This window comes from Caretta caretta, chromosome 10, assembly GCF_965140235.1.
Source record: "Caretta caretta isolate rCarCar2 chromosome 10, rCarCar1.hap1, whole genome shotgun sequence".
Taxonomy (NCBI): domain Eukaryota; kingdom Metazoa; phylum Chordata; order Testudines; family Cheloniidae; genus Caretta; species Caretta caretta.
In genome coordinates this window covers 48,124,354-48,147,551 of record NC_134215.1, presented here as the reverse complement: position 1 = coordinate 48,147,551, position 23,198 = coordinate 48,124,354, and the positions used below count along the sequence as shown (strand labels likewise).

The 23,198-nt window shown below is 45.0% G+C and overlaps 1 protein-coding gene across 4 annotated transcripts in view; it reads left to right on the top strand.

Annotated features, from left to right (window-relative positions):
• The window catches only part of SIN3A (SIN3 transcription regulator family member A), a 60,483-nt gene that overhangs the window by 5,718 nt on the left and 31,567 nt on the right, over positions 1-23,198 (top strand). The window contains exons 1-5 of one of the 4 annotated variants that reach the window (XM_048866221.2): positions 413-833; positions 14,946-15,167; positions 17,937-18,113; positions 20,250-20,356; positions 20,945-21,227. In XM_048866221.2, coding sequence (XP_048722178.1) covers positions 14,979-15,167; positions 17,937-18,113; positions 20,250-20,356; positions 20,945-21,227 — 756 coding nt within the window. In that variant the 5' untranslated portion in view covers positions 413-833; positions 14,946-14,978. Of the gene's footprint in view, positions 1-412; positions 834-14,942; positions 15,168-17,936; positions 18,114-20,249; positions 20,357-20,944; positions 21,228-23,198 lie in introns of those variants that run through there. The other 3 variants (XM_048866220.2, XM_048866223.2, XM_048866222.2) reach the window with 3 other exon arrangements.

The window sequence follows — 23,198 nt, the reverse complement described above, 5'->3', positions numbered from 1 at the left end:
AGCTGCTGCCCCCGGGATTGTGGGCGGATTTGTAGGGGCACGAATCTGGATCCACTTGCAGATGTAAACATTCCACAAAAGAGCTCCCCAGAGAGGGGGCGGAGCTTCCTAGTGGCCGGGGGCGGAGCCTGAGATAGGGGGAGTCTAGGTTTGACCGACGTGCACCTATTCCAATCGTTGACCGGTTCCTGTAGGCGGCATTCAATGGGAGAGGAATGGAGGCGGGACTAGGCGGGGCTTGTTTCCTATACGGACATTTTTCCTCGGTCCCCCCCTTCACATCCCCTTCCTGGGGGTTGTGTCCAATAGGGGCGGGGGATGGGGGTGGGCACTGCGCTGTGATTGGGAGAAGCGGTGAGTGGCAGGCTACGTACCCAATGGAAGCGCGGGGGTCTCCCCCCGGGCCGGGGAGGGGCGGGATTTCCCGGGGAACAGAGAAGCGGCCAGCGCTCGGCGGCCGCCGCCGAGAGACGGTTACTCCATTTTACCCCCCCTTCACCGGGGCCGACCATCCCTCGTATCTGTCCAGGCCCAGCCGCCCCTCACCCCCTCCACTGTCCGAACCGAGCAGCCGCCGCCCCCGCCCGGAGGAGGAGGGGCCCGGGGACCCCCCACCCCGCCCGGAGCAGCCGCCGGGGCCGGGGAGCCCTCCCACAGCGCGACACCGCCAGGGACCGTCCCTCTCGAGTAGCCGCCGGAGCCGGGGGGGAGCTGCCGCCGCCGACCCCGCCAGCAGCAGGAGGAGGGGCCCGAGGGCCGCCCCCGCGTGAGGAGAAGGGGCCCGGAGAGCCACCGGCGGGGCGCGATCCCCCTGGGCGCAGGGGGGCTTTGAGGTGAGCGCCGAGGGGTCGGGCGGTGTGACAGTCCCGCCGGGCGCCGCGGGGGGCGGGTCGCTCCTGTCCCTTCTCGCTCTCCGTATGGGGCGGGGACTCGCGCCGGTGGCCCGCGCGCTTCGGGCGCCACCGGGGGAGGGGAGCGAGAGCAGCCTCCCACGCTGCGTCTCCCCGGGGGTTCCCTGCCCCGGCGAGCGGGCGGTTCCGCGCAGCGGTCCCCCGCGTGCGCCGGACACAGGCGCCCCCCACCCCCCGGTGCAGAACGTACACGGAGTCCCCTCCCCCGGCGAGCGTAGCGGACAAGTAGCCGCTCCCACTCTCCGTCCCGGTCGGGTTGTTTTCCCGGGCTCTGGATTAGCGAAGATGAGCTTCCCGAACCCTTTCCTTCGCTTCGGATCACTCACATTGCACACGCAGCCGCCCCCTTGCCCCGGGAGTCGGTGCAGCGGACACGGGCCCGCCTCCCTTTCCGCGACAAACTCCCTTCCCCTAAGAACCGAGTGCATGGAGTATAAGCCGTACTTGGATAGCCCGCGGGCTGCATCGCACTCAGCCCGCCCCCGTCGTGCCCCTACCGGAGTCCACCCCCCGGAATCCCTCGGTACCGAGTACATTGCACACGGGCCCCGCCCCCGTCCCTGGGACACCCTCTTCCTCTCAGTACTGGATGCGTTCCACGCAGGCTCCTCCCTCTCCCCATCTCTGCTCTCACCCCGGTGCCGGGAGGGTGGCACCCAGCCTCCTCCCCCGCGCCCGTCAGTCAGTGCTGGCATTGCACACAGGCTCCGCCTCTGGGGACGTCGCCTTCCCCGGTACACTGCACGCTGCTAGCTCCTCCCACTCCTCTTCTCCGTCCGTGCAGGTCTTGGGTGGATTGCACACAGCCGCCTCCTCCCCTGTACTCTTCCCTTATGGGGGCTTTGCATTTCGGCTCCTACCCCGCTTCGATCCCTTACCGGAGACCCGCGGTGAGCGGGTCCATTTCACACAGCACCCTTATTGGAGACCCACACCCTGTGGTCACTCAGCCTCGGCTAGTTACACGGAGCAGTATTGCACTCGTCTGGCGGTTCTCCACGGTTGTATCCCAAACGCTCTGGGGTAGCCGACTGGATTTGATCCCTGCAGCGAGGCAGCGATGTTCAGAGGTCTCCTTCCTTAACTCTTAGCAGGGTGGGGGTAACTGGACGCTAAGCACTAGGTAACTGGCTGGCGGAAGGAAGCTCTGTCAGCAAAGGCCAGTGGCTTGGGGACAGCCTGTCTTCCACGTGCCTGTGATGTGTATCTGGAGGGTGTCCAGAACACATCCAAACCTCCAGCCGAGTTAGAGCTGTGTTGTCCACTGGGGCTCCTGCAGGCTCACTCCAGTTATTTAAGAGCATGGGGTGAAGTGGGGGCTTCGGTGTGTGGGGGGGTGTTTTGCATTTTGGGGAGAGAGGCAAAAGACTCTCCAGTGGTCCTTTGTACTTCAAAGTACCCGATCACAGGGAAAGGGCAGCCAGTCACCTCCCATAGTATAGTATGGCTGGAGCTTCTTCATTAATCATCAGCCTCTTGTGCTTGTGTAGTCTGTCCTCAAATGCTCCATGTATGTGCAGAGCCAGCTAGGAGATAATTGGGCTGAGTGAGCATGCTGAACAGCAGAAGATGGGCATAGTTACTACAGAATATTCCTGGGTCGTTGTAAAATATCCAGTGTGTAATACTTTAGTCTGGAGAATTTAAATCTCTTGTTAATGATGTATGTTTCTATGGTAATCAGAAACCTCAGGTTTTTACAGATTAAAAAAAATACAGGCTGCCTTTTAGTACTTTACTCTCACTTGATTCCTCATTGTACACTTCATATTGTTTACAAATACTCAGGAAGAGGGAGCTAAATAAAACATGTTTGAGGTGTGGAAATAAACTGAACTGAGTTGTGTTAGTGTGGATGAGCAGCTGAAAATGATGACATCAGTGGGGTTTCTGCAGATTTTCATAGAACTTAACTAAAATCTTCAGATTTATTCCTTCAACCCACCTCATTCATCACCATATTAATAGTGTAAAGTAGGGGTAGTCAATTATTTTTTTGTCAAGGTCCAGACTCCAGAGAAAATAATAATAAAAAAAAAGTAAATAAAAAGATTTTGGGATCTGTTAAAAAGCACCTGGTGGTCTGGATTTGGCTTGCAGTCCACCTATTTATTACCCCTAGTGTGTAGTAACTGTTTAGAGTATTTCCTGTAGAAAGTATTATTTTAAAATATAAAAACAATATTTTACATTTACCACAGTTCCTAACAAATATACATGGTTAGGTGCCTGTGTTTCTTGTTCTGCTGCTACTTTTTGGTTTTGGACACAGCATCACTTATGAGTAACTGGCCTATTCTGCTTTCACTCTATACCCACTCTGAAGGGACATGTAGATTTATTAGAATTTCCAGATTTCTTTTGAAAGAACTCCTATCAAAGGACTGTAGCAGTTTCTAGATAGAAAGACTGCAAAGCTACGCATAAGAACCCTGCACGGAACAACACAGAGGCATGTAGGAGTCTGAGAATTACTCTTAGAGTATTCTGCTACTAACATTAATTTTTTAAATATTTTAATCAAGAACTGGCATCCTTCTCTACATGTATGCTCCTCACAATCTTTAAATTTATCAGTGGCCTGCACTGAGTGTATCAGTTTCAGTATCTTTGGGTTTTTTTGTTTTGTTTTTTTACCCCTTTGCTTACTGTACATCAATAGAAACTGCATTAGGGTTTTACCTGGGGTTGTAGGTAACTGGGAATGGTATTCTCATAAACTGTAGAAGCATTAATATATTTTGTATTTGTCTTGTCAAATGCCAGATTCCTTCCTTGAATCTGGGCCAATGAAACACAGAATACAAAGTGTTTTTTTATAGTATTGCCCAGGTAGATATGACATCAGTACATGCACCAATATAAACTGGTATTTGCTTAAGATACATCTGCTGTATCAGAGCAAGATATGTTCTATTTGGACGACTGAAACGGTTTGTAAAACTGACAAATACTTGCTGTTTAAATGGAAGCTGCTTGAGTGACCAAATGTGTCATGAGGAATGTGTGAGCTTTTTGATTACCATTTTTTTCTGAAAAACTCTAATCCAGAACTAGTTTAGTCTAAGTATATTCAATGAGTGGGATTTATTTCATAGCGCTGTGTTAGGCACAGTACCAACTGGAAGGGGTTAAAAATTTAATATAAATATAGACTTACCTGTATTTAAATATAATGGTCAGGTATGACTTGTTTAGTGTCTGCTATAAGTGAACAAACTCATTTAAAAGAACACTATGTACAATGAAGCACCTTTGAATGAGTATCTAATTAAAGAATAGATGTCCAAGGTGGACTTGTGGTTGTGGTCTGTACTGCTGTGCCTGAGACCCAGATTTGATTTGGGGACTCGTCTTCTCCGTGCCAAGTGTTTGAGTGAGTGATATGCATCAGGTATGCCCCTCAGCTCCTTACCCAGTCTTGCAGTGTGTCCTGGGTTCATGCCCCCAGCCTGCATGTCCTCAGCTCCCGCCCCAGAGGGCAGGGTTTCCCCAAATGCCTGCTCCCCAAATGCCTGCTCACTTGGGGGAGGGGCCCAGCGGGACAGAGAGAATCTGAGCCTTTCAGAGTGAAGAGGCCTCCTGGGATGCTAGCTCATATGAGGGGCAGGAAGAGGAGCCCAGGTCCCCCTAAAGGGGCAGATGCCCTCAGATGCTGGCATACGCATACCGGGGAGAATGTGGGGCTGACAGGTTCACCACCCACCCACCTGAATGTCACCTCTCCCAGCATTGAGTAGTGGAGACCATTTGGGCCACAATCAGAGCCACAGTTTGATTCCCTAGGTCTGCTCAAAAAAAGTTGGTAGAATCTGTCAACCTTAAGAAATGCTTCCTCCTCTCCACCCCCAGGGTTCTATATCTTGAGAACTTCTTGCTTGGGTGACCCCAAATTTGCATCCTTTTGAGGCATACTAAATTTCAAAACAATATGAATAAGCATGTGGATTTTAGAGCATTTGAAGTCAGCGGAAGTGAGTTTTCAGCCTTAACTATAGCAGAGCTGGTTTTCTGCAAAAATAAAGGCTGCAGTATGGAGAGGGAAAAGGTGTGTGGTTAGCAAATGATTGTATCCCCAAGAGTGTGATTGGGATTCAGTGGACTCTGTGCAAGGGTTTAAAGAAACTTTCAATACACTAAAAGGTAAAGTGTAAAAGAAAACTGATGCAGTAAAATAGAAAACTATTAAATAATACTCTATTAATGAAAATGTTTTAGGAAACAGTACTATCTTAAGTGAGTGTCCAGTGATAAGATTTTAGTGTAACAAGATGCCAAAAAAATCACCTCTGGTTGAACTGAGGAATTGTCTGAAACTTGAAGTGGTATATAGGTAGCTCATCCATTAGTTGCGTGCCATCTCAGTGCAAACCTGTGAATGCCAGATGTCCTCAGCAAGGATGATGGCACTTCAGACTCCATCTTAGCTTTCACAATGCAGGCTTTAGGATAAAGTGGCACTGGTAAGTCACCCCCCTTCTTCCCCCCCCCCTTCTACCATGGGTGGCTTTAATTGGCTCTTTTATGTGTAGTGTTGTTGATCTCATGGTTAAGGCACTGGGTTGGATCTCAAGAGATTGCAATTCAATTCCTGGCCCTGCCACAGACCTTCTGCATGACCTTGGGCAGGTCACTTAGTCTTTCAATTTTCAATACAAATGGGGATAAATATTCTCTAGTTAATGGGGCTGTTGTGAAGATAAATTTGTTGATAATTGTCGTGCACTCAGTGATGGAAGTGATTATACACACCTAGATGGCATCTGGATTCACTAACAATTAGACACATTTAATTTTGCTAGCTGGAAGGACTGTCCTGGCTGTCTCTAATCTCATGCTGCTTGGCACAGAGGTACAGATCTGACTTCCCAAACAACACTGGGTTTTGTTAAAATATTGGCTTTCAGTGAAATGGTGTGGAGACTATTGTCTACTGTTACCACTGGAGACAAGTATTGAAGAAATAAGAGTAATATTAAGGAAATTGAAATTGTTATTAAATGGTGGTAGAGCTATACATTTTCCAATGTCTCTGCCTTGAACAGCATATGGACACAGTGCTGTTATAACAAAATACTACAGACGCTGAACTATGGAAAACTCAAGAAATACTAGGCTGACCGGAGTTCTTGAAGTCATGTAAAGAGAAGAGAAATACAGGATGTTTTTCACACTGGATTACAACATGCAATAGATAGATCTCTTCAGGTTTACTTTGCCTGCTGTTGTGATGTGTCATTCATGGTCAGGCCAGTCAGGGAGCACTCAGTACAGGCCTTGTTGAACATATAGGTCTTGGAATGAGAAATGTTGTGTTGAAATTGGCATACAAACCAGTTTAGTTTCCAGGATTTATAAATCGTTTTCTGTCTAGATTGCAGTTTTGGTCTTCTCCAGCATTGAAAGCTTTTATGGTTGTTAAAGCCAGAGCAGAAAATGTAGGCCTATATGTATTCCTCTGTCTGGATGGGGGTGTGCTCTTGGTTGCACATTTGTATCTTTTTCCTCCCCATTGCTGCATTCTTAGGTATTCTGAGCACTAATGATGGAAGAAATGTTTTTGTAGAAATTGGACACCATGGAGGTGGGGAAATTTACTTCTTATGTGAAGTTTTGATTCACTTTGTGTTCTCACAAATTATTACTGTGTAATTTTCAGAGTTGGGGTCATCATTAACAGCTGCTGCTGTGACAATGTGTAAATTAATGCCTCACCACCACTTTTCTCATCCTCCCTTTTCAAGTCTGGGTTGAGGTGAGTGGGGTTTAAGATTATCCTAGCTGCATCTAGTCTGAGGCCTAGGTAAGATCCATAGCTGCATAATCAATGGGCTGCCAGCACTTCACCTTGCTGTCAATTCTCAACGTTTCAGGGAGTTCATTTAATGTCTTTTCAGTATCTATATTAGGTACTTATATGGTCCCCAGTTCCATAGTATCCGAGTGCCTCACAACCTTTAATATATATTTGTTCTAGCAACACCCCTGTGAGGTAGGTCAGTGCTGTTTTTCCCATTTTTCAAATGGAGAACTGAGGCACAGAGCAAATAACTAGCCCAAGGTCACATAGGAAGTCTGTGGCAGAGCAGGAAATTGAGTGCAGGTCTTCTGAGTCCCAAGCACTAGCTAAGATTTCTCATTTCCCTGCCCCTACCCACCATTCTTTCCATGGTCCAAATGAGAAGAAACCGTAAGTGTTTCAAGCTATTTTACTTTCTCAGGTAAAATCTATCCCTGTCTGACCCCCTCAGCTCTTCCCTCCCCAACTTTTCTGTCCCTCTGTCCCTTTTCTCCTCCTCCACCCTATTTTGCTTTCTTGCTTCCGCAATCCTTTTATTTCTGCTAACGTTTGAAATCCCCACACTTCCTTTCTTTTGTCTTTTGGATGTGTATGTATGTGTGTGTAGATTTCTACGGTCCACTTGTTGTCTATCCATATCAGGTCCTCTCCTCATTTTAAGACCCTTTTCTCTCCCTCCTCTCCCTTCATTAAAGCAGGTTTACCAACCTCATTCAGGCCAAGTCTATACTACACACTTCAGTATAACTGCATCACTCAGGGATGTGGATTTTTCACACCCCATAGTGACGTAGTTAACCCCCCAAGTTGACAGCGCTATTGTTAATGGGAGAGCTGCTCCTGTCGACATAGCTACCACCTTTCATGGAGGTAGAGTTATTAAGCCAATGGGAGAGCTCTCTCACGTCAGCTTAGCGCTTTTGGTGAAGACTCTCTCTAGCGGTGGAGCTGCACCAATGCAAGTTTGTAGTGTAGACCTGCCCTCAGTTAGTGCAGTTCTGTCCAGAGTCTAACATTTAAAAAACAAAGTAATAATAGAAGTATCAGCGTTGTACATACTATTGTTATAAACCTGTATAAAACCTTTTAGGAACATATGTTAAAACTTCAGACAGCTTGTGAAAAGATGTCTGCAGCATGCAATTTGAATTAGGACATGAGGGTCACCGGATACATCACTCTGTATTAAACTGTTCCTTGTTATGCTTTTTCTGAGAAATCCTGGAATTTGGAGATATATTGAGCTCTCCCATTTGTTTAAAAAAAAAAAGAGTCTAGGGATACATGTTCAGTATGTGACTATACAGTTGGCATAGCCTTTCTCAGAAATCTCTCACATCTTTGGGGATTGAGATCTTCTTTCTCTGTGATCGCTGTTCCATGATTAGTTCTTGAAAAAGGAACTCATCTGCTAAAAGATTCCTAGTCCTGACAGGTGTTGAGATAGAAGACCTTTAAAAATTACATTATTCTTATTACCATATTGCTCGTTTTCCATTTTGTGTTTAACAACTTATCTCAAATCTGTAGAGCTGGAAACCAGTTCGGGGTGGGCAAACTTTTTGGGCCGAGGGCCACATCTGGGTGGGAAAATTATATGCAGGGTTGGGGTGCAGGGTGTGGGAGGGAGTGCAGTGTGCAGGAATGGGCTCAGGGCAAGGGATTGGGGCAGAGGAGGGGTGCGGGGTGTACGAGGGGGCTCAGGGAATGGGGTTGGGGTGAAGGAGGGGGCTCAGGGCAGGGGTGCAGGAGGGGTGCGGAGTGCTGGAGGGAGCTCAGGACAGGGGGTTGGGGAACTGGAGAGGTGCAGGGTGCAGCAGGGGGCTCAAGGCAGGGAGTTGGGGTGCAGGAGGGGTGCGAGTGCGGGCAGGGGGCTTAGGGCAGGGAGGTGGGGGGTGGGGTGCAGGAGGGGTTCGGGCTCCGGCCCAGCACCGCTTACCTAAAGCGGCTCTGGGGTGGCAACGGCACCCCCCTTTTCCCTCTCAGGAGCTGCAGGGATGTGGTGCCGGCCACTTCTGAGAGCAGCGCGGGTCCTGCGGCACCACGGGGGGGCAATCCCGCGGGTCGAATCCAAAACCCTGAGGGGCTGGATCCGGCCCGTGGGCCGTAGTTTGCCAACCCCTGGTTTAGATCATCTAAAAGCTTGGAATGACCAATATTAGTTTCTACCCGAAAGCAGGTGCTTGAGTAAATGCTATGTTCTGGATGTAGAATCCAGACACAATCTGGGTTAATCTATTTCTTTGTCCTTTTAGTCTACAGTAGAGGCTTAGTGTTAGATAAAAGCCTTTTTTGTACATTGGAAATATAAATAAAAATAACATGGTATTTATGTTTTAGCATTGTCGTTCATCTTCAAGTCCTTGATACTCACTCTAAGTACTTAAATGGGTCACAGTCATTACACATGTATCCTCAAAACAAGATGTGAGCTTTCCCCTTTCACAAGGACATGGAGAGAAATCAGGTGCCAGAACAGCCCTCCCCAAGGCAGATGCATATATTTTACAGGTTGTCTAAAAGATAGCACAATTGCTGGGATTTTTGCCCCATTATTGACTCTGCAGTCATATCTTCAACTAAGAATTGTACCTGCCCTGTGGAGGGGCCAGTGGCTTTGAAGTACCCTGTGACTGAAATTTGGAAATTTACAAATTCCTCAGTGATGCCTCCCTGGTCTTGGTCACACAATCTTCTTTCCGTCTTTACCAGTCACTTTATGGATGGGAGAGCCTTCTAGTAATGCTCTTGGAGAGGAGGAATTTGCAACAAAGCAGGAGCTCATTGCATCTGCCTTTTAATGGGGAAAAGTTATTTGGGGAAGCACTAGATCAAGCCTTCAGGGTCTCAGTGATGAAAATAAAGTCATTCCAGAGCCCAAGAGACCATATTTGTCTTCTCAGAATAGAGACTGGTTGGCATAATGAAGATCTCCACCCAGGCCTTGGTATAGGCCAGCATTCCAGAGATTGTACCTGACCAGAGCCCCTTGAGCCTGCCCCTGTCCCTCTCCCCCTGAAGCAGACTTCAGCAGAATAGAGGATCACTGAGTGCTCTCTGATTTCTGCATATTACTCTGTGGACTTTTGTACCTTTCTGCAATGTTACAGGTTTTTCCCCTGGCCATTGGCTCAGTCTCCACAAAGAGTGTAATGGTGGTTGAGCCACAGAGGAAACGTCATATTCTTCCATATCTGGCTGGCTGGCTGGCTCATGAAAGTCTTCACTCTGGTAGGAACAAGAGAAGCTGTCCAGGAATCAGCAACTCTCTTGATGTGGCTGGGATTTATGATCAGATACAAAAAAGCAAAACCTGATTCCATGTCATCAGCTGAGTTAGTATGGTGGTAGGAATGGGTCTTCCATCAGAGAAGAGAGTACAAACGGCAAGACAACTTAGCAGAGCAGATCAGAGCATCCTCCAGCATCTGAGCCAAGAAGATGTCTTCCTTAATTGATCTAGCCCTGTAGGTCAGGAAGCATTTTGGTTCACAAGCTGCTCTCACAGTGGTGAACAAAGGAATGGGGTGGGGATTACATGTGAGGATTCAGAGTCTCTTCAAGCTCAGGCTGTCCCTGCAGTTGTGGGAGAGATGTAACTAAACTAAAAGTTGGAGGTCACTTCAAGGACCTACGATTTGGGGTAAGGACTGATGCCAGCCTCAAGGTTTGGGGAACCACCCTGCAGTCCCATTCATCCCACATGGGAGAGATCTCTGCATGTGAACTGGCTGGAGCTTAGAGCAGTCAGAGTAGTGTGTGCTGGTCTCCAAGGACCAGAGACAGGAGTAAGCAGTGTTGCCTGGATTGCCAGCAAGCAAGGTGGTGCTAGGAGTGGAAAGTTATTCTTATAGGGCAGAACACAATTTGTTGCTCACTAAAGAGGTCCATGTGGCATGGTCTCTCAACATTTAGTCTGAGCTGCCAGGAATTCCATCTGAGGGATTGGTTGCTTAGGACAGGGTTTTTTCCATCTAGTCTGCATTCTCTAAAGACCTATACAAAGGGAAATCCTTTTTATGGATTCCATAGGGGCTAGAAAAGATGACAGAGCCTCTAGGTCTTTAATGCACTTGAATAATAATTTTTCTATTAAGGAAACTTTAGTTTGCAGATGGGTTCCCTTGCTCTCCACCCCCCACCCCCCCCTTGAGTAAAGGTTTATTTCATGGGGCATAGTCACTTCTTGGGCCAAGAGGAAGTCTGTGGATGAGCTCTGACAAGCAGCAATCTGAAGTTTGGTCCACATGCTCATTGACCATTACAGAGTGAAGGTTAGTGCATCTGTGGACCTGGCCTTTGGGTGTAGTTCTAGGAGCTGCTCTCAGACATGAGGTATTGTAATCTCCCAGGTAGTGAGCATGCATGGTATATCCCAATCCAAAATATCGGACCTTCCATCATAGAAATGAGGCTTTTGGTATTCTCTTGTAAACTCACTTTCTGCCCAGGAGTACCCACCAGTCTGGAAGCCCAGCCTAGTGTGAGTTCTAATTGGGTTATTGTCAGTTTTCATACTTGGTTATATTAGCATTAGATGATGAGTAAGCATTCAGCTAGAGAGGTGAGGCAGCTACAGTGCTTGCAGGGGAATGGAGATGCCAAAGCTTCACCTCTGCTACCTATCACTAAGAGAGTGAGGAGGAGAAGCCCTTTCCAGGTTTGGACGGACTGCTCACCCAGTAAGTGAATGTACAAGAGAAGGATAAAATTTGCCTACATACCGTGCCACTCAATTTTTGTTTACTCTGGTGTGCAAGGCAGTTGTCCAGCTTATAGCATGTAACCTCTGTGTGTAATTTGTACAAAAATGGCCTTGGATCTTTAGTAAAAATTAAGAGCAAACAGGGCCTGGTTTTAAGTTTACATCCAACATATCCACATACAGTATCCTGTGTGGAACTTCATTGTCTGCCTTGGGAAGCTAAAGGGTTGAGTTGACCCTGTAAGCATTTTGACCAGGCAGTCTAGGAATTCCAGACTTGAGGGTTAGACGATTAAGCCAACCTTCCCAGCAGATGACTTGTAGCAGATAACTCATCCTTGCACCTCTGCAAGACTGTAGTAAATCTATAATCTGAGATCTTCTGTTGCTCCTTGGAAGAAAAGGCTGACCTTGTAGTCCCAGGTGGAATTGTAATCATCATAACAGGTAAGTGTGCAAGACTCTTTTAGCAGTTATTTGACCGTTACACAGCCTTTTAGGCAGCTCAGCATCTACTTTAAACCTTGACTAGCCCAGGAAAAGTGAAAAGTGGAATGTGTTTCTTTGGGCGAAGACACGCAAACAGCAGAGCTTTGTTAGACATGCACATTATATTAGATGGTCTCTGCAACTGTATCTTTCACTTCAGTGTTTCTGTATTCTGGAATTATACCCCTGTGCAGGTTATACATTAGGCCTATTATAGCTGGCTCACTTTCTGCTTGGCTGCAAACTGTGAATTTGGATTGAAAAGTTTCATGCCCAGTTTGTTGGGGAGAAGTGGGAGGAGAGAGAGCATTAACTTTGTAACTGCTGGAAATGCTTTTGTGATGATTGCATTACTGATGGTATGCTACTGCTCTGTTAAAAGGGTAAGGAGTGTACTAAGCCTAGAGAGACTAACAATATAAGAATGGGGAGGGGACAGAACAAAAATTAAGTGGACACATAGGGACTTACCTCTCAGCTGCTCCATATTCCTGAGCATGCATTGTAAGTGAGTGCTATCAAGGCTTTGCTTTGACTTGACTTAGGCCTGGTCTACGCTACAGCATTAGATTGACATCAGGCAACTTACATCGACCTAACTCTGTAAGCATCCACACTAAAATGTAGCTCCTACCAATACAAGTTGCCCTGTATGTCAGCTGAATAACTCCACCTCCATGAGAGGCATAGCACTTAAGGTCAATATAGTTAGGGTGCCGCATTGTCTGTGTAGACACTGTATTACTTACATTGCCTGTTGGCTGTCAGCCCAGCATGGGGCTCACAGCTGGAGTCTCTGCCTCCCCACTGGGATGGGGACTCCAGCTGTCACTGTCCCACATGGTTAAGTCAGCAGAAGCTCCTGGTGAGGACGCACACCATCGACAGAAGGAGCAAGGTGTGGACGTGAACCATCACTTTAATTACTGTGGCAACTATATGTTGACTTAACATGTCGACTTAATTTTGTAGGGTAGACATGCCCTTATTATCACAATGTTGATGTGAAATCCTAGATGGTGCTTCTATCAAAGGTGCATGGCCAAATTCTGCTGTTTTACTTGTTTAGATTCTAGCTGTGCTATCTGTAAAATATTTTTTTACAAAGCTAAAATGTTTCTAAACCCTAGGAGGGTAACAGTAAATGAAATCATGGGGCAGATGCTGGAGTCATTTGCAGAGACCAGTCCAAAAATAGCAGACAAAACCAGGAAAATCAACTCAGTTTCTCCTGGATTTTTGCCTTTCTGTTCTCCAGATGTCACTGTGGTCTGTTAGGCTCAGTACCCTATGAATTAGGTTTTAGTAATTTCCTCCTCCTCATTCCAGAGCTTATTGATCAGTATCAGAAGGCCCCTCACAATAGATATGGTAGGTTCCTGATGGGAGATTCTTTTCTGAGAGATGGAGGAAGCTTCACAGTACAGAGAGAAAGAAGAACTAGTGAAGGAGAAAAGAGGCTCCAGGGAAAGCAGTAAGAAGTTACACAATTATTCTTTCTTAAATACTAAGAAGCTACACATGGACTTTTGATACACAATTTGTTGTGCATTTACTTGTTATACCTACATATATTGATGATCACTGTTTGTCATCTGGTTGGCTAATTAAGCACTCAAACTGAAGAGTTAGTATAACTTCACAACTTAGAATGTTTTTGGAAGCTGATATTTGAAGTGAGGCATGAAGGTTGTTGGTTTACCGGTGGTTTTTGGGGGGAGAGGCGTGAGCCCAGTTACATCTGCTGGGGGACTGCGTCTGTTAGCTTCCTTGCCAGCAGTGAATTGTGTTCATTAATTACACTGAAACTGACAAGGCTATATATTTGCTTTGGAAAGACCCAGGTGTATTCCAGACCCCAGAGAAAAAAGTTTCACTCTTTAGGATGTGGTGCTGGATTGGAGAAAGAGACTGAATGTGCTTGAACACTCTCAGTGGTTGTATGAAGAATAAGTAACTTCTCAGGAATGACATTAACTGTCATCACCTAGAAGGAAGCAGTTGTTGAATATCCTGGCTGGAAAGGAGAGGTCATGCAATTAAAGAGAAGAATTTACAGAATTTGAAGGGGTCGGAGGTCAGAAGAATGACACAAATTTAGAGTGAATTAGGGAATCGCTATTTGGGTTAGAGCAGGAGCATATGCCTTTTTGGATGTGTGTTGCAAGAAGATCTTGAGGGAGCTGCAGGTGGGTTGTTCATCGTTGTCTTCTGATGTCCTGAGGAAACATTGGGGCCAATTTTTGACACTTAGCCCTGCTCCACTTTGTGACACTGGTGATCTGCAATGACACTGGGGCTGGGTAAAACTTATTGGCGAGGAATGTGGAATCAAAACTAAATTTACTAGCAAGTCTGCAGTTTTTTCTTGTTCTGGATTTACTACTAACTTTATTTCAGCCTGTAAAATCTGAGAGAACCTCATCTTTTAACCCCTAAATTATTTAGAATTAAATTCCATACCCACTCCCAAAGCTTCTGGAAACCCCTTCCCACAGGGCAGGCTAACATCCTACCTGGGCTGTTGCCGCTGCAGGTTCACAGCTGACATACTATGAGTTTCACACTTTCAATGTAAGCACTTAAAAGGCCTTCAGCTGTCCACTGAAGATTCACCACCACAGTGAAAGAGCTACTTGGACTTCTGTTGCCAGAAACTCCTCAACCATCTCCAGTCTGTGTAGTATGCAAACGTGGCTTTGTTCAGAACCTACATATGTTAGCGATGTTCAAATTAGAAATGTACTTCGGTTTAGTTTGTTGAAGAAATTATCAACTTCTACTTTCAAACTGAATATTTGAGTTCTAAAACAGGCTAGTATTTAAAAAAATGCAATTTTACTATTTCACCTGAAAAAATTAATTCTGATTCCAAACCCACGTCCCCCCTCAAAAAAATTATCCAAGAAATAATTAAGTTAAATGGATGCCCAGAAACCTGCCTTACCTATGCTATGCCTCATGTTGATGAGCTCAGCATTGTATTCATTGAGGGAGAATGATCAATCACTTCTGTTTATTAATTGAACTGTTTTAGCAGGTTTTGTAGAGCTTCCCTGAGCATGAGTTCAGAATGAAGCGGCGATTGGATGAGCAGGAGTCACCGGTGTACGCGTCACAACAGAGACGTATCACCAGCAGCACAGAAGCTTTCCAACACCAGCACCGTGTGCTTGCTCCAGCACCTCCTGTATATGAGGCGGTTTCGGAGACCATGCAGTCTGCCACTGGAATTCAGTATTCTGTAACTCCCAGCTACCAGGTATGCCCACTTGTTACTTAGTGTGAACAGCAATGACTGTACAATGCAAGATGCAGGTTTAATAATCTATGGTGGGGTTCTACATGTGACAGCAGTTATTATTTTGCCAAAAATGGCCTCTTAAATTAAGACCCCAATTTGACAGTACATTTAAGCACGTGCCTGATTTTTAAGCACTTGCTTTAAGTCCCATGATTTTAGTGGCAACTGATCATAAGCTTAAAATTAGGTATGTGCTTAAGTACCTTGTTGAGTTAAGGCCTAAATTGGGGATCCTTGTACCCTGATCTCTGAATTATCTCCTATTCAGAAGTAGGCCAGTAAGTGGGTTTTTTTCCCTTTTAAGTAGGATAGTTTGTCCTGCAGCCACTCAACCTTTGCTGTGATCTTTTCAGCTCATAAACTCAGAAAGACTGGATTGGATCAATACTTGGATGGGAGACTTCCAGGAAAATCCAAGTGCAGCAGGAAGTGATGTGGGTGATTGATTAGGTGGCATTCTTCCTTTTGAGATCCTGACCGTTTGTGCTTATTAAAGGAACATTGCCAATTTGAAAATCGCATCATCTGAAAAATTTGTACCTATTAATCTAATAGCAGCATGTAAGATTTCTATAAATGAAACACTAGAGAGAAATATTTGTCCTCTATTTTTCTCAGTGTTTGCTTAGTTTTTTCCCAGCATTCTATATATCATCCTTGCCTTGGTTTTGTTGCTGGTCAGTTGCACTTCCCATCTCATGCACTGGCCTAGGGAGCAACTCATGTGCACATGCTACCCCAGGCTCTCCAAAAGGATGTTCACTACTAACAGCAACAGCAGGCAGATAGCAGGCAGGCATGTACTCAGAGATGGGGATAGAGGTCTGGAGAGTTGGCCCAGGTAAGTTTGGTGTTGCGCTCAGGCCTTCTTAAGAGTCTTCTAAATGTGAATGGAGGAGCAAAAAACCTTGCTTGTTTTTTGTTTTGAAGCAGGTTCTCTATTAAAAAAATGGATTTTTTTAAATCAAATTTTTAAAAAATTCAAGCTAAGTATTCATTAAAGAATTTTTCAATTTAACTTTTTGCTTGTTTATGATGTATAAAGGAGGCCTGAAAAGTGCATGCCCAAAAGAGTTTGTTCTGCTTGTCTTTCCTGATTTTTCTAAAGGTAAGCATCAAGTTTGGGATTCCCAGGTTTTTGCTGGAGGATCTCTGGGAGGTCCAAAGGATCTTAATTGAGAGCTCTAACACCTACATTGAAGAGCTATGGTGTTGAATCTTTAACAAAGGCTTTCTTTATCCAAAATTTTCATCATTGTGCCATTAAATAGGTGGTAATAGATAGATAGAAACAAAACCAGAATTTGAATATCATAGAATCAGAGTTTAAGGCCAGAAGGGACCACCAGAACATCTAGTCTGACCTCCTGTAACTCACAGGCCGCCAGCCCTACCCAGTGCATGCACACTAAACACAACAACTGAAATGAGACCAAAGTATTGCATCCCACAGGAGACTAGGCCGTTATGAGCCATGGGCAGAGAATAGGAGGGACCCAGGTGCACTAGTGCCTGAGGCCCCAAAGATGTCAGGGAAATGCTTAAATGAGAGAGCCCCAAAAAATACTGGCAAGTGACCCGCACTCACACTCTGCAGAGGAAGGTGAAAACCCCCCAAGGTCAATGCCATTCTGACCTGGGAGAGAATTCCTTCCTGACCCCACATTCAGTGATCAGTTGGACCCTGAGCATGTGAACAAGAATCAGCCAGCCAAGTAACTGAGAGAGAATGCTTAGTGCCACCTTAGAGACCTGGCCACCCCCCAAATGTCCCATCTCCAGGCATGGCCATCTCTGATGTGTCAAAGGAAGGAGATAAAAAAAAACCTACCAGAATACATGGGGGGAGGAGAATCCTTCCTGTCCTCTGCCAGTGGCTGGCTGAAACCCTGAAGCATGAGCTTTTTAGGAATGTAAGACATAAACCAGATGTGAGCCGTGGGGTTGTTGAGCCCTGCCTCCTACCATCACAAGCAACCCTGATCATGCAATCGCACTGATAAATTTGTCCAAATCTGCCTGAAAATCTCTTTCCCTTCTCTACTTTCGCTCCTGTCTCTTGTGGTGGTATCACATCACTAGTTCTCCAGTCATCAGAGAGCCTTCCAGGCTGGACAGGACCTGAATTTCTATCATAAACACAGAGAGGGTTCCCTCCTTTCGTACTTCTGAAAAAAATCTTCAAGGCCTTTGTAAATCAGAGAAAATGAAAGAAACCAGCCATTTTTTCCCCTTTTTGCAGGTCATGGTTAAAGAGCCCAAAATGCATTTAATGAATAAGGCTGTTAGTCTTGGTGCTATGGTGAAAGTACAGACTTGGTGACATTCTGCCAATTCAGAATTGTAGTTTGTACTTTTTCATCCAGAGATGCTGAAGCATTTATTTATAAACAGCTACAGTGCACAGCTGCCCAAAGAATTGGATAAAGGTTCTTATACCCATTTTACAGATAGTCACCAGATGAAATTTATGCAGCATCTGTGCATTAAGGAATGGATAGGACTCGAGGCTGCTTTTAAACTAGCTTCACAATAAGCAGCTATTGTTTCACCACAGAAGTGGTTGCATTTCAGTACTGTGAGGGCTGTGCCTTGGTGAAAGGCGCTATGTAAGTCCATGTCCTCATTGAAGCTTGAATTGTTAGTGTACACAATTTTTCCAGTAGGGAATTTCCAAGAGCAGATAAAGCCCTAACCCCCAGCTGCTTTCTGATCTTTCCTCTCCAGGTGTCGGCTGTGCCCCAGAGCTCAGGCAGTCATGGTCCCGCTATAGCGACCGTCCATAGCGGACATCATCACACTACACCAGTGCAGCCTCATGGAAGCCAGGTGGTGCAGAGTCATGCTCACCCGACCCCTCCAGCAGCACCCGTGCAGGGGCAACAGCAGTTCCAGAGGCTTAAGGTAACACCAAGTTCCAGTTTATCATTCTGTAAAATAGGTGTTTTGAAGGGCAGCATCTGCTTAGTTGGCGGTAGTTTCATCTGCGCAGGTGTCTGATGTAACTGGATGAGAGATCTCAGGTAATAGTTGCTGGTTTTGTAATAATCTTTTTGTAATGAAGGATCGTTAGGCTAGATTTATGGACAACTTGGTGGGAGTTGGAACTTGGCCTTTGGCATGGTGTTCAGAACAAACCCAAGAGTCTGGCACTAGCATTATGTGTAGGGAATACAGAATCCCATGTAGTCTGTGCTGTACCAGTGTTCATCAGCAAAACCCCTGACTTCTGTGACCTGGTAAACTCTGTGGTGAGCTTTAGTTTGTGTAGCAGCCTAAATGAATGGAAAAATCACATTTTATTGAAAGTAAGTATTGAAGTTCTGTATATTCATTCACTAAAATCTTTAACGCTATCGACTTCTGTCTATGTTGTGCTGCTGCAGAGCAGGCGGCAGTTTCTGAGGCCTGTGCCAGAAGTTTGGGGGTAATCTGGGGTCCTTGGCTATTGCATATGTAATACCAGCCTCCCGGAAGAGCCAGTTGGGCTGTCTGTTAAAAGCTTTCCTGATGAGCCACAGAAGCCTGGAATTCATGACTTGAAAGCTGGCCCTGTACACTGTTAATATTTCAGTATGAAGAAGGGGATTTAGGCTGTGTAAGCCAAAGACTCCCCCGCCCGTCTCTGTTAATGCATTTTCTTTTCAAATGCTGTAGCAAAATAATGAAATCTGGAATTCTAATCAACAGGTTTAGGGAGGAATGAAGGGGGGCCAAGGAGCTTTGATGCAGAGCCCATGTGTGAAAGGGTTAAACTACCGTGGCATCTAGAGGCTTTTCTGAATGTGTTGCTTTGTGTGGGTGGGTGTAGAGGAGATGCTTGGGAGTGAGCAAGGCTCTGTTCTTAGACTGTTTGCAATAAATTCCCTTAACCCCCTCCCCCAACCAAAAATAAAACATTGAAGTGGTTAAATTCAGATCAGCTGTAGTAAGAACACATGTATATGATTTTATGTCTATTTCTTACTCCTCTCTTTTGGAAAACGTATTGAAGTGTCTTTCATTGTTCCTACATTAAAACAGTAAACAGAGCAACAGAGCGCTTGCTTTCCAGGGGACCTAGTTTCCCATATTCTGGGATCAGATTCTGCTCCTTTCGAAATCAATGGCAAAACCTCTGATGGTTCAAGATCAGGCTTTAGATGAATATGGATTAAAATCTCTTTTTTAATTAACTTTTTAATTAACTTCAGTATTTCCCATACAATAGAACAGGAACAACTCCAGTGTCGATCTCAGATATTATTCCAGAAGGCTTCTGTTGCATGTAGGAGCTTTCATACCTCTAGACAATCTGGTAATGAGCAAAGTGGGAGATGGATGGCTCTTGCAGTGTATTCATTTGTAGCCCGACTTTCAGATATAAGAAGCACCCAGAATTCTCACTGAGGGCTGCGGTTGCTCAGACAGCGCCTCCTGAAAATCAGACATTGGTATATGGACCATTCGTAAATAGAAACTAAGTGTCCACATGGCCTCCTTGCTGTTTGAGGTACTTCCAAGTTAACATCCACAGTTAGCATTTTCCAAATCCTTATGAGCCAAATTGAAATGTCTGTCTCATGAGTTTTTTTTAAAAAAAGGGCAAGTGTGTACTTGGCAGCACTAATACATGGAATTTCCTCCTAGGATCCCCCGCCATGTTTATTTTTAGACTTCAGTAATAATTTCCACAAAAAAATGTAGGAAAAATAGTGCATGTCCAGCTCTGAGTTTTTACTAGCAATCACCCCACCCAGTGATGAAATGGTTACTTTGAAGTGTGTTCACTGTGACTATTTCTGCTGACACGTACATTGCATCATCACAGAAAAATACCAAGATCTTTCCAGTGTGAGCCCAGCAATAGGATGTGGCTGTATCAAATGGTCAGATAGCACTGATTATAAACTAGCCAATGTTATGATCAGGCTGCTACCTAATTACTTACTCTTAGTGGCTTACTGTAGGCAGGTGCCTTTCCAAATGTGTGTTCATGCGCAAGAGTGGGCACCCACTTTTCTCTGAGGTGTATTTTTAGCTCCTTTATTTTGCTCTCAGGTGGAGGATGCCCTGTCCTATCTTGACCAGGTGAAGCTGCAGTTTGGTAGTCAGCCTCAGGTCTACAATGATTTCCTGGACATAATGAAGGAATTCAAATCTCAAAGGTAACAACTTATATTCTGCTTTCCTCATATTAGATTAGAGAGAGAGTGTGTGTGCGCATGTGCGTTTGGGAGATGCAGGCAGGAGATGGTTAGCACTTTCCACTTTGGAGATTATCCATCCCTTGGTAATCTCTAGAGTCCTTTTCCTCCTGTTTGCTCCATTCGTGCTGCTGGTTGGACAGTGCTGGGAAGTGCAGTGTTGGTCAGTATTTTCCATTCTGGAGCCTAAGCCAATCCCCTCATTTGTGCCAAATCTCTGCTTAGAAAGTTGGAGTTCCCAGTTCAGTCCTTACAGCTGATTCATTTGGTTGTCTGCTTGCCAGTAGGTGCAGAGCGATCAGACTTGTGACCAAATCACATTGAGTTAGTGTTATTTGGACAAATAAAATTGGCTGTAACGTAAGAACAAGTTAAATAATACATGAGGAAGAATCAGTTTTGTCTTGTTTCCTGGCTTTGTCACAAGCTAGTGATGGCTAGATAAAAATTTGAATGGAAAGTATAGTTCCATTGTGTGGGGTTCCCAGTTTGCCAGTGAGCGCCCCTTTGCAAGATCTGTGACCTTTCTATCTTCTTGTTCCTTTTCAGTATTGACACTCCAGGAGTGATCAGCCGCGTGTCTCAGCTCTTCAAAGGTCACCCTGACTTGATCATGGGCTTCAATACCTTCTTGCCACCTGGCTACAAAATTGAGGTGCAGACTAATGACATGGTGAATGTGACAACACCAGGGCAGGTTCACCAGATCCCCACACATGGCCTCCAGCCGCAGCCACAGCCGCAGCCTCAGCATCAATCCCAGCCTTCAGCACAGTCGACCCCAACCCCAGCACAGCCCGCGCCACAGCCACCACCTGCCAAAATCAGCAAGGTGAGAGACTTTGGATACCACAGGCAGAGTGAAATACCTAGTCCCTGTTTAGAAATGGTAAGAAACTAAAGATTGCAAAAGGCTTAACATTTCATCAAAGGAAATGTAAAAACTGAAATATCTGTAAAATCACTTTCGCAACTTTTTCACATCATGAAAACGACAGTAAACATGTACCAGTTTGGCTCCGCAGCAGCAGCTGTGAGTGTGCATGTGAATGATAGGATGATCACTCATGGAGACCATCTCTGGAGAGCGGTCATATTGCCTGGTGATATGATACGAGTGTGAAAATAATCAGTCACTGAACTGCCAGCACAGTGAAAAGGACCATATGTGAATATAAATGTTTCTACAGAACTGTCTAGAAAATTACTGACTTTGGAAAAGTCTTAGGATGTAAAGTAAATTTTAGATGGAATCTAAAGTGATGGATTTGGTCCAAAACTTCAGAAACTCCTTTTTTTAGTTTTAGATTTGGAGCAGGCAAATTCAGGTATGAAACAGTGACTCTATTTTTGTTACTGTAGCATCTCAAAACCCTAGTTTGTGCTCCTGCCTAAATAGTCTCTTTGGCTCCAGCTTACTTTCCTTTCTTAAAAGCTTTTATTTAAAAAAAAAACCAACAAAAAAACCTTACTGATTAGTTTGGAAATATTGCTTTGATTAAAAAATGAATTTGCTATCCAAAATCAATAAATTTCAAACCTTTCAATTGGAGACTACCAAAGGAGATGCAAGCCAATATTATACATTTTATTTGGGGAAAGAAAGATACCCAGAGTCTCTAGCAAAATGTGGTAGAGACCATTATCCGAGGATGGTCTGGTACGCCCAGATGAATGCCTTTTTTAATTAGCTCAGTTGCATTTGATATGGGGCCCCGATAAAGCAATAGATAAATATTGAACAGAGAGGACTTCTTGATATTCCCCTACATTATTTTTGTTTTCCGCTGAGAAACAGAAATCCTGATGGAAGGGTTGGCAGCTGTATGAAACTCTCATGTAGAATTTTCCATTGTTGTTTGCAGTGTTGTAGCTGTGTTGGTCCCCCCAGATATGAGAGAAACAAGGTGGGTAAAGTAATATATTTTATTGCACCAACTTCTGCTGGTGGAAGGGACAAGCTTTTCAGTTTCACAGAAGTCCTCCTCAGGTCATATGAGAGAGAGTTCTGAGAAGCTTGAAAGCTTGTCCCTTCCGCCAACAGAAAGTGGTCCAATAAACGATATTACCTCACTCACCTTGTATCTGTCATGTAGAATTTTAACATTTGGGGTAATTAATCACTGGAACAATTTGCCTAGGGACATGGTGGATTCTTCTTTTGAAGTCTTTTTTTAATCAAGTTTGGGTGTCTTTGTAAAACATGCATTCTAGCTCAACCAGAAATTATGGACTTAATGCAGGAATCACTGGTGAAATCATATGTCCTGTGTTATGCAGGAAGCCAGACTAGATGACCATAACCTTCCCTTTCTTCAACGCTGGTAGCATGCAGCAGGATTCTCTGACCATTAATAGAACCTCAGAGTGATGCACTAGTGGTAGTTGTCTTCTGCCTTTATATAAAAATAACATGCAAAAAATACATGAAGAGAACATTAAGGTTGGTTGCAAAGTCAAACACTCAAAAATTAGGAAATCTCAGATTTCAAGTCCCTGCTCCAAAGCATGGAAGCCCTAGAGCATCTCAATGAAATGGTTGTAAGCATTCGTTTTAGCGCGGGCAAAACATGCTTTTCCTTGATCTCCTTCTCAGAACTAGCTGAACTGTTTATGCTGAAACTTTAGCCTGAAGCAGATGCCAGGCATAAGAAACTTGAGCTTGAAGAGTTAGTTTGACAAAGTTATAAGCAACTGAAAACAAGGTCTTATAATGCTTTAATGTAGTTAAGTTTAAGCCAACCTTAACTACAAGGGTTGTTACCAGAACTGCCAGTAACACTCTCCAAAATACAGCTTTAAT